At 53.0% G+C, this 11,950-nt stretch overlaps 1 protein-coding gene across 1 annotated transcript; it reads right to left on the bottom strand.

Moving 5' to 3' along the window:
* Positions 1-2,169: 2,169 nt before the first annotated feature.
* LOC34622305 lies at positions 2,170-6,373 on the bottom strand (the record flags this gene model as incomplete). The annotated part of the gene is made up of 9 exons (XM_026334222.1): positions 2,170-2,226; positions 2,627-2,776; positions 2,854-3,217; positions 3,500-3,658; positions 3,801-4,087; positions 4,178-4,629; positions 4,675-4,781; positions 5,336-5,560; positions 6,066-6,373. Coding segments are annotated over 9 exons (2,109 nt in total), but the record flags the coding sequence as incomplete, so codon positions are not given.
* Between the last annotated feature and the right edge of the window lie 5,577 nt (positions 6,374-11,950).

Here is an 11,950-nt window from a genome sequence, read left to right as displayed (position 1 = left end):
TGTGCAGGGTCAAACTGCTTTGCTGAATGTAGCGGAGTTTGCAACGGCAGACCAGCGCACAGTTTGACAGCAGCAGTCGTGTTCGTGAGGCAGCGAAGCCTGTTTCAAGGTGTGTGGGTGTGTCTGCCCGTGCAGATTCTATGAGTGTCTGTCTTGTTGCGGGACGGACTTGCTGCTCATTAGCACTATGATGCCAGGAGTTACAGACGGGCAGTTGAAGCGCAAACTCAAAACGGAGGAAAAGAGGAATGCGGCTCTCGTAGAAGCAGCACTTGCAAAGAAACGTGCGCTGTCTCTACAGACCTACGAACAGGTACCTAGCTAGCTACGCATGCCTCCCACCTTCGGGAGGTGATTTTTGCTGCTGCTGCAAGAGCCTTGCTGCCCTGTCTTACGGGCTGCACGGCGTTCGACGCGGGAACAAATTTTCAGTCAAAAAAAGGAAAACGCTTCCCGCAGACGGCCTAGCAGAACCCAGAAGAAATCATGCAGACTGAGCGCCCCTGCATGTACATACACCTGGCGAGACAAGGAGCTTCAAAGCGTCTGATCTCGCGTGCTTGCTTTACGATGTGGCTCTGCAGCTGCACGGCACCATTCGGCGGGAGCTGCACTGTCAACCCTTCAACGATTCTGATGAGGAACCCCCACCAAAGCCGCAAATGCCTCTGGCTCTCCCATCGCCTGGTGTGCTGGTGTCTAAGGACTTGTTAAAATACAGCAACATGCGCTTGGGGCATAGACTGTTTGTTTGCGTTTCTCTGCTGTTTTAAAAATGTAGACGCCTGCCTGCACGGCGGCGTAAGTGCTTGCGTCTTCCCCGCTACAAGGGGCAGCGCTTTGAGATCCCTGAAAGTCTTTCCGGCTCCTGTGACTTTTTACCGCCTCTGAGTCGTCTCCAGCAGCCACCCGCTTTTTGCACCTGGCCGGCTGCTTCCTTCTCAATGCGCTTCCGTGTCTCTGTTTCTGTTTGTGTGCCCCCCCCCGCGCATGAAAGGTTGCTGTCGCCTGCCTGCCCGTGGAGAACTGGCTCTTTGAAGGCGTGCGACTTTCACCGCTGCGGAGATGCACACGCATCCAGGGGTCGGTCGGTTGTGCCTCTAAAGCACTTTTTTGCCTGTGCACCTGCTGATGCGTTTGCTTGCAGCAGGCATCAGCTCGGGGACCTCTAACTGCGGCACGCTGCTCGCTCTGCTCGGAGGCGACGCAGCTGCTGAGGCTGTCGCCAGCCCCCCGCCTTCGACTTTGGAATCCCGAGACACCGAGGCAGCGATGGAGCCATCCGCGCAGACTTTAGATACTTCGCTTATGGCTCTGCTAGGCGGCGGCTTCTAGCTGCGTGTGTGTGTATGCGATGCATATTTTAGCGCGAGTCGCTCTGGCCACAGCACTCGTGGGAATTTCGGGAGGAAGCAGTTTCTCCGTCCTCCGGGGGCTGTCGGCTCCAGTCTTTCGGCGTCTCTGATGGCGCCGAGGTAGAATCACTTTTTGACTTGTAGCACACAAAAACGCAACTGCCTAGCTGTCGACGCGGCCAGCTAGCTGCCTTAAAGTGAGCCGAAACCGGCCATGTAGCTAAACGGTCTCCGTCCTAGAAATTCACTCTTCAGCACTTCTCAGAGGGGCAGATGGGGGGCAGTTTGGGGAAGGACACTTTTGACGGGAGGGGCCTTGTGTAAGAGTGCTGTCTCGTGCGGGCGGCTCCGAAGTGCACACAGAGAAATGCCCTTCTAGTTTGCAGGCAGCGTGAAATGAGCGGCGGCGTTTTGTTCTTTTCTGTTCGTCTCTGTCTGTCTCTTTCTCTGATAAGTGTAGCTGCGCCTATTCATTTGTCTGCTCGGCTATACGGTTTCCCGCTACTAAAATGCGTGTGAAGACTCTTCGAGCGCGTAGACCGGCTGGTGGGGGGAGAAGGGATAATTCTCGCTACTACCGATAAGGGCTTCACCCCAGCGCATTGGACTGCCTCCTCCCCTACAGAACTCGGTGCCGATATACGCTTTTATAGCTGCGGTACGTGCGACACGCACACCCCGTAGACTCGGCTAGAATGAAAGGTCACTGCGAACCACAAGCCGCCTGGTGCTGGAAACAACACGGAAAGGGGGGGCTGTGATTCAACAGTATAGGGAGCAGGGGGGCCTAACTCATGGCCACATACACGGAGACTCAATGGCTTTCGCTGGAAATGTCGCGCAATGAGCCGGGTCGAGAGAAGCGGTGCAGCTGCATAAGAAAGGAAAAGAGGCACAGAAGGCACACCACACACAGGAGCGGTGGAGCCCTTACGCTATACATGCATTGCAGTCCCTAAAAGTCTCTCTAAAGACAGCTCCGTAGTCAGCGTCCAACCGCCTGTTTAGAAAGATTGCCAGCAAAGGGAACGCACGACTAGATCCAACAGCATCATACCCCACGCCTGGCTCAATGCACAGGTGGCAAACCCATGCACGTCGAGATATTGCAAAGTCAGGCATCAGCGAACAGGCACTGTGAAGCGTCATCGTGCCGTCGGATCGGCCCATAGAGGCAGCCAGTATATTTAGCAAGGTGGCCATGGGCTCTCAGGAAAAGGCGTGAACCCTAAACCCCCGCAAAAAGGAGGCTTGATAATGGCGTTCCTCACCTCTCCCTCGAACCAGGTGGAGCTGTTTCTCTCGAATTTGGCACGAAGGGCCGCTACCTTGTTAACCCCATCCTCTGGGATGGATCCCACACAAGGTTCTGCCCCTGCAGCAGTGCCATGCATCCCATACGCAGCACTCAGCAGGACGCCCTTGAAGCAAGGAGACAGCCCCTTCTGCATTATTCTGCTGCCTCCCTCCCCCCACACATTCAACTAGAACACCCTACTCCCGTGGTCTTACCAGTGCCGCTCGTCTGAGCTTGCTGCTTGACAGCATCACTCATACCACGGGCGCGGCTCTCAATCTGGCGATGTGCCGCTTGACCTGAGGTAAGTCTGCCCTTGTTTGGCTGCTGCTGCTGCTGCTGTCTCTCCCTCCACGCACTCTCAGATGCCCTCGAGACGCTGCGGCTGCTTGCCTGGCTAAGTCTTTCCTGGGGCCCCGATGTCGCGTCTGCATCGCCGCTAGAGAGACGCCCCTGATGCCTACCCTTGGCTGCACAATTCTTCATCCACTCCATGCGCGCCTTAATCCGACAGGCTGTAGCCTCGTCGTGTTTTGCATCGCCTCTACACGGCAGCAAGCCGGTCCTGCATAAGCCCCCACCCCCAGCAGCAGCATTATCACCACCACAAGCAGAAGCAATTAGAGGGGCGACAGATCATCAGAGCCTCCCCCGCAGAACGCACCCTACATATATATATATGTATATGCGCACAAAAACCACGCATTCCCTTTTCACTGGTGAGCAGCAAGGAAAACTAAAAGGCCTCATCTGTAGCCCCTATAGGTCTTCAATAGTTCCAGGGAGACAGCACTAAACGAGAGAGAGAGAGAGAGACAGATCAGCAGCCAGTGCAGCAGGCACTTACTTCCGCAGCCGAACAGCCTTGTAAGGGTTCCGCCTCTCCTCGTCAGCGTCTGCATCGACCTGCATCAGCCATTCAGGAAAATCCGAAAGGCCTAATCTCAAGTGTTTCGCATCCAAAGCCTCGGGATCTTCTTCGCTACCCCGGCTGGTCAGCTGCCGCCTGCAGGGGCAGCACGCACCACACGCACTGTTTTGCCTTCCACAAGCAGCATGACACGCTTTCCACCGACAGTGTAGGGGAGGAACTGAGCAGCAGCGAAAGGAGGGAGCGCAAGAAAAAGCATCAACAGCAACGAACGTACGAGCTCGTTGTAAGCAGGCCACCCTGCAGATCATCAGAATCTGATGCAGTGGCTTCTCCTATTTCTACTGGTATCGGAATCAGTGGTACACCCCGTGCGGGTGCCACCTCCCCATTTCTCGCAAAGACCTCCGAAGCCTCAAGACAAGGCTCCGCTGCAAAGTCTGCTGCTGCTGTTGTTGCTGCTAGATACTCTCCAAGAGCTGGTTCTCCCTCGAGAACAGGAGAATGCTCTTGCCTACTCGGTATGGCTGCTACAAAGGCCTCCCCTGCTGCAGGGGATCCTTCCTCCGGAGCCTCTGCACCTCGCACTGCGTCTTCGTATGCTGCTGCTGCTGCTTCTCTTAAGCCCTGCATCTCTCCAGCCTGCTCTGCTGCTTCTGCTGCTGTATTTGTCCCCGTATCTTCTGCCGAAAACGCCTCGCCTTGCCATGGACCCCCTACATCCCACAGTTGCGGTTCTGACTCTGCGGCTGCGCTAATCATAGTTTCTGCTTCTTCGACGCCTTCTGCCGCTGTTTCCACAGGTTCCCGCGTTCCTGTACCTTCGTCCTCCAGCTCCTCAGCGGAGAGCTCCCAGTGGCTTGTCTCAGCAGCAAATCGTTCGGCATATACTTCCCCTGATCTGCCCGAGACAACAGCTGCAGCCCTCGCGTCTGCGTCAGCTACTCCGGCGGCTGCCGCAGCCTTAGCCGCTGCTTCCACTACCAGCGCGTTCGACGCATCAACAGCAGTTCCAGCCTCTGCACGATCTTCTGCTCCTCCATCAGCCGTCTCGTCTAGAGCACCAGTGTCTGCCCCTTCCAACTGAGCTGCAGAAGCGGCCTCGTCTGTAGCCGCTGCTTCTGGCAAAATGCCTGCTTCTGCACAGGCACCCGCATCCGCTGCCTCATGGGATGCAGGTGCCCCATAGTCGCCCGCTTCCACGCCAGTATTCGCCGCAAGTGTCTTCTCTTCGAGGCTCATGCCCAGTCCCGCTGGCCTGCAAATCCACGCAGCAACAAGAGCAGCAACAGTAACAGCAATCGCAATAGCAATAGGAGCAGAAGCAACAGCAGCAGCACGTACATACACGTACATACACATACACACAGATACACACACATATATGCACATAGAGACACATACACACACTTACACATACATGCACACGCATATATGCACATAGAGACACATACACACATACACACACATACATACACACACATACATACACACACATCGATACACACACATAGATACACACCAGCATACACACGTACACACACATAGATACACATACACATAAACACACCAACACACACACATACACACACATACACACACATACACATACACATACATAGATATATGGATACACATACACATAAACACACCAACATACACACATACACATACACACATGCACATACACATACACACACACACATACACACTGTGGCAACACGGAGCAGGATCACGTAATCCCTTCATATGCAAAGGGGGTCTCTACGTGCACCACAGGATGCTTTAAAATCTTCGTCGCACGGAGCTTACGGAGGGATAAGCGGCGACAGCTGCCGAATGATTTCCTCGAGCGGCGCAATGTACGGACATGGCCCCTGATCACCACCGTTAGCGGCAGCTGCAGCCACGATGGTGTTGCACTGTGCATCTGTACCCATGAGAACAGGCGTCTTGAGCGGCGAAGCGTGACTCAGCAAGGTGATTACCCCCGCCTCTGCACTGCTTCGTCTGTCCAACCACTCCAAACTTCGAGACCTGTGCACACCCCCACCCACGCGTGGAATTCCTCACACACACGAAGCGGAGATAAATGTGGACTGCTCTTGTGTAGAAAACGATGCCTCGAAACACGCATGCTTGAGTCGCGTATAATGCCACCTGAACGGCCGCTGCAGACGGCAGACAGAGGGCGGAGAAAAGGACTTTTCAGGCCGAAGGAAAGCGTTCGAAAGGCAAAGCAGCACCAGAGGTTGCAGCACGGAGACGACGCTCAACGCCTTATACGTGAATCACTGAGCGCCTGTTCTCTTGCCGCATCCAGCGCAGCTCAAGTGCAGACAGGCCGCACCAGGAAACACGAAAAAACGAGCGAAAACAGTACGCCGCGCCCCTAAAATCCTTTAAAAGCCACCCCTCGCACTGGCAGGGGGAGCCAAGAGGCCTCCACGCGTCTCTCACCCTCGCGCTTCGTCGAAAGCACATACCGACACACACTCGCAACTGAGGCAAGTCTAAACATCAAGAGAAGAAGCACACGTACCAAGCGAGAAAAGGCTGCGCAGCTCGATGACCCTCTTCAGTCTCAAAAGGCACTTCCGTTGTCAGTGCATCCTCTCCTACCACCACACCGCAGTCGAGGGGCTGTCTCCAGAGCATCGCTGAAGATGCCTTTTCTCCCCCCTCCGAATTGACAGAGGCGCTTGCAAGAGATCGCCCGAGGAAGTTTGCTGTCATGCGCTTCAGCTTTGAGGCCTGGTGACGAACTGCCCGACTGACGGAGAGCTGGTTCTTGCTGACGCTGGTGCTCCTGCTGCTGCCGTTGCTGCTTGCCGTTGTTGTGGCAGCAGCAGCAGCGGCAGCAGAGGCAGTGGCGGCAAGCCCTTGCTGCAGCAAATGTGACTTGCACTCCAACAGGCTGGTGGGGGGTGGCGCTGCTGCCGTTGAGGGAGCCTGTAGAGGGGGTTCGTTCGAGCGATCTGGCCAGGGCACAAAGGCAGAAAAAACTGCCTGATCCTCCTGCTCACGCGATCGTGCTTGCTGCTGCCGCTGCTGCAAAAGCTCCTCAGTAAAGGGGCTCACCGTAGCAGCATGCGCATCCTGCACACGCTGTTGCAGCCTCCCCAAGGTCTGGAAGTCTGCTGGGCTACTGCCGCCGTTGTGGAATGAACAGCTGTTTTTGCTGGTGCTGCGACCTTCCCAAGGAGCAGCGGTGCCTCCCCCCCGCTGTTCAATCACTGGACGCTGCTGCTGCTCCTGCTCTTGAAGCTCCTGTTTCGCTTGCTGCGCCTCTTGCAGCTGCTGAGAGCTGCGATGCACCGGAGAGACGTGGGAGTCAGGGGACGCCAAGGGCCCTTCGCTCTGCAGCATCGCCAGGCAGAGGAACCTCCAGACACCCTCGCACCCTCAACGCTGCTGCTGTGTAGTCTGGTGGCACTGAAGAGGCTTTATGAACGCATGCACCACAGCACTTGCGCGAAGCACAGCTTGGGTGTGGTGCTGGACCTGCCCGGAAAACCACTGGTCTAATTCTGCTGCTACTGCTGCTTTTGTCACGCTGTTGAAATTTCTTCTTCAATCCTGTTCAAGACGACATAAACATCCTTCTTGGTCCCTCTCAATGAGACGCCCCCCTGTAATATTGGAGCCATATGCTGGAGCACCCTCTCCGCCTTTCAAGCGAAGGCTCTGAGGGCCAGCACTTTTATTCATGTGTTGCTACTGCAGCAGGAAGCTCCTGATGATGCTGCTAGGAGGAGACCGCCTCTCTCCGAAGATTGCCTGCTACTACCAGGCTGACAGGGATGCGCCTGCACCTGCCGCGGAGGGTGCACTGCATGCCGCCAACACACCGAATAGCTGCAACTGCTGCCTCGGATTCGAGCGCTTCTATTGCTTCTGGATGCCGTCTAAGGCAATGGTACGGTGTGTGCTAAGGGGAGTCAAAGATACGCAGAGACCGCAATCACCGCTGGTGTGTTTTGTGGAGCATTTAGGAGTGAGAGTACCGGCCCAACGCAACACATGCACCGGCACAAGCTCTCCGCTGGCTCAAGCAGAAGCCAAGACTCCAAGTGTAACATGAATCTGGATGTATGCAGCACATACTTAAGGACCGCTGCAGCACACAAACCACCAAACGCAGCTGCGATTTCGGAAATCAGCTGTGCGCCGCCGTAGTTAAGGACCGCCTCCGGTAAAGAAAACAACTCTGACGCAAAACGAGAGCCACATACACAGAATCTTCTACGTCATTTCATAGAAAATCGGGTTTGCTTTCAGGACACCGCACCGCTTAGTCGGGAAGTTAGCAGACGAGGGCCCCCTTCCACGAGGGGCCCTCGGAACGCGAATTTCGAGATCGCCTAGAGTGGAGCGGCCTCTCTAAAGAGGCGTTTGACGCTTTTGGTGAGGGTAAAATAAAGCCTTATTATCTGTGATGGTCTCTAGAGAACCTCTTTCCCTTTAATATTCTGCAATGGCTCTTGCAGCACTTGAGCTGTTGGTGTAGCTGCCCTTAATCTCTCCGAAATACGGAAGCTGTTCACCACCTGTTGCAGCACATTCTCAAAAACCAATGCTGTCTATGCACTGCAAGCATGGATTGCTATGGCTGTGGTTAGGATAAGAAGCCACTGCCTCGGCAATGTTACAATGGCATTTTGTATGAAAGGCCCCCAAATTCGCGTATTTATGTTCGGCGCCTTCAGCCACATTGTTCCGATGTTAGCTGCGCGGGCTCATTCTGGTTGAATTAGTCACGAATTCGGCAATAGTTCGCCGGACAGATTTGGCGAGCAAGCAGTCATTCCAGAAGACAGCTAGCCTTCGAAATAAAAGATAGTCTTGCCGGAAAACACTCAATATGCTAGACCAGTATGTGTGCGTTAAACAGTCCCCCGCTATGGTGCGTTGCAGATTTCGGTAAGAATACTGCGTCCTCACGTTTGAGAGCGCCGTACGAATCGCGCCAAGCAGCACGAACACTTTCTTCTACATTCGTTACATGACAAAGAATTAGTACAGAACCGACTTATGGGTATGTCTGCTTGGCCATCATATTTTTTCCAAAACCATGCTAGCTGGATACCAGAAGACGCAAATGTTATGTGCACGTGGCCTAGATTGCATGTATTAACTAGATATGATGTTTGGAGTGCTTCGACAATCCAGCTACGCGCATCCTGGCTGTCTCCATCCTTTCTTGGCGAATATGTGAGAGAGCGCCGCCAGGGGCAGGAGGAAGCTGTTTTAAGCAGTACTCACCAACTTTTGGTAAGAATATATTGAGTCTGGGTAAGCTTGGATGCAGAGCGACAGATTTCAGCACATCAAACTTCATTGTTGCTATTCGTCAGCTGATCCACTCGCTGTGACTGTAAAGAATTGCAGTGTTTCCCGACAGCACTTTTTTGGTTTCTTTCAATTTGTGTGGAAACTCAATGATTTAATTTCCTTTGGCAACAGTTTGGTTTTAATGCTTTCTAGCGATAGATTTAGAGGGTGGCACGACGCCTGGTGGGGCCGCAGAACCCGCTCTACAGGCTGATGCAGGCACACTATCCCCACGGATGATGGACAGGCCTGCCCTATCAAACCATCAAATCTTTCATGATATGCTGAGGCGGTTGTACTCGTTAAAAACGGATGGCGGCCACAAACTGGGGTAGCCACTCACAGATTTCTTCTTCTAGCTGAAGATGTAATGAGCTTCATACCCACTAGACAAACAGGTACGATTACTTTTCGCGGCATGTTAGAGACGAAGAAGACCTTCAGTGGTTACGCGTTCCACGCGGAGGAAGTTGGCTGCATCCGCAAATTATAAAACTGCACATCAAGCCTCCATGCAAACCCTGGCATCGGTATATGTAGTGATCGTCTCAAGGGGCAAGCTTTGGAGGAGATGTGACGAATGTAGCACAGTGTCTACCAATTAATCCATGTATCCAAAAATATGGAACTTGGGCTTGCAAAAGCCACAACGTAGAAGAACAGCTGTTTTGTCCACCCGTTATCTTAGAATTACCCGAGGTGTCAGTTCAGGCATTTGTAGGTGGGCAGCAACTTTATAATCAAACGACCGCCCAGTTGGCCTTCCACACATGATGGACTTCTTGAGGCTTCACGAGCAAACGAGCACAGCTCTTTCGTCTTTGGCTTTAGGAAACGGAGTCGCCCTATTGGGAAGTGGCAGGTAGTAAGGTTGAGGAGCTGTCAACCAACCCCAGCTACAGTCCAAGTTGGATCCGAAAAGATAGCCAACAAGACCTTCGCTCCTGTTCAGCCCCACACAGCCACCCAACAGCGTAGGTGCCTCTACTAAGGGGTACTGGGACCTGTGCTTAGGAGCTGCGAACCCACGCGAAAAACCCCAAAAGCTTGAACAACAGAAGTAGGCCTAGCGGAATGAGGCTGCCTGGCGAGCGCAGGCGGCCCTCCAAAAAATGGTAAGCTTCCTATTGGAACGGCGGCGCGATGAAGGCGGCTGGAGAGGATCGAGTCGCAATTGGGACCAACCGCGGTCAACTATGCGCTGATACAAGTTCACAGTAAAGGCCAAAAGGTATTAGCTTTACTTGGCACTGGATGTGAAGCGGAGAGAGAGACGCTTCGTGGCCTCCTCAACAACGCTCCCTTCATACATGTTGAACGGGGTAGAGTCGGTGCCTCAGCAAGGTCAGGCAGAATCTCCATGTGGACGGCTGAGCAAAGCCGTCTAAAATTATGGCCCTGAGCATTCATTCCATCCTAGTGGCTCTGCAGCTGGATCATCACTAGCGAACGCGATCGAACATTCAGCATAAACGAAGCAGAAATGGACAAATGCCAAGAAGTTCGCGGAAGCGCAAAATAATGACTAGCTGCCATCAGGCTAGCCACCTGCTGGTCGTCCAGCGAGCTGTATTCAGCAAAATCCTCGGGAAACCTACAGCTGTTTTCTGAAGTATTGGAATCCTCCACAGTGTGGGAAAAGGTAAGCTTCAAGCGGTTAATACTTTTTAAAGACGAAATGCAGGCACCGACTGATGCATTTGCGCGTATCCCGGCGTTGGGGTCGAAAAAGGACGGAAGGTGGAGCATGGGCGTTACCCTTACTGCCCCTGAACAAGGCTAGTGTGGAGCAGACATTGTCAAGGCTTCTAATCGAATTAGGATGCACTGAATGGATAACAGTCTACGAAGCGTCTGGCATTACAGACACTGTAAAGTTGTCACGTTGTTTGGAGTTATCAATCCTCCTACTAAGTCGCAATGGCGTGCTAATCGGAAATTTTATGAGTCCTTGAAGGAGAACTATTGAATGGTTGTCAACATGGAGGACGTCTTAGTATTCAGCTAAAGCGTTCAAGAGTACGTAAAGCGTGCACTTGTGCTGTTGTGGGACAAGCGGTTGTACAGTGAAGCACTCAGGCTTCCGAATTCCATGAGAACAGATGTGTGTCAGGAGCTCGTGTCTTTCCTGCAGAAGTTGAGCCAGACCCTGTAAAGCGGTCATGGCGAGGCCTTTACCTTTACGCTACCGCATCGACATTGAGAAGCTCTGTGGGCTAGTGTTAGATTCTAGGATTATTGTGGGCCGAAAATATTGTATTCAGTCACTATCCAGTGCCGCAAAGAGCGTTTAAGTGTTGCTTTGCCAGCTAGATCGTACCCCCTTTTAAAAACCGCGCCCTCGGGCTTTCGTGTCTTGACGTCTAAACGAAGTTCCTGCAGGAGAGCGCAGTACTTTGTTCGTATACCCTATTCTGTTCGGAGTACTGCAAGCTCCATACAGCAAGGCACAATGCTGTGTGAGTCTGTACCAGATTCTATGTGCAGCTAGCTGTGAACGCTTTGATTGCGTGGTGTGCGTAGCTAGGCGCGCCTCAGCTGGCTCTCTACCCTTGTGTGGGGAACCGTGGGAGTGGCGGAACGGGAGGGCAAAAGTTATTTTAGGAAACACGCAATAACTTTTGATCGGGTTTGATTAAAATCTGAAGTAAAGTGTCTCTTAAGGGAGACCTCAGACTGTGCGTCACAGTTACAGGAGTTACATTGCGGCTTTCCTGTGCAAGTCAGATATCGTCTCGTAACGTGAGGTTAGGAAGAGGTGGTTATATTCTAACATAAGGACAACTTTCTCCCTTAAAACTGTAGAAGCTTGCCTTACAGGCAGCTAATTGTGGTTTAAGCTACGAAATTCTTGTCAAGATCCGGTGAACTCTACCTCCAGGTAGCCATAATCGTTAAGTGCACCTAATTTGCTGATTCAGGGATTTGTTCTGTGAATCACACTGAGTAGAATAGTTGCGTCAGGAACTTGAGCGAAGTTTGGCTCAGAGCGTGAAGTGAGCCGTACCTTGTGGCCACGCCTGTAGCAGATCCAGCCTGAAATTGAAGTGGCGTTCTCCCACATGTGCTGCACATTGCATGTCGGTCTCTTCT

This window comes from Cyclospora cayetanensis, unplaced genomic scaffold, assembly GCF_002999335.1.
Source record: "Cyclospora cayetanensis isolate NF1_C8 unplaced genomic scaffold, CcayRef3 CcayRef3_contig_39, whole genome shotgun sequence".
Lineage (NCBI taxonomy): Eukaryota > Apicomplexa > Conoidasida > Eucoccidiorida > Eimeriidae > Cyclospora > Cyclospora cayetanensis.
Note: the sequence above shows the minus strand (reverse complement) of the source record. Positions and strands in the feature narration are given on the sequence as shown.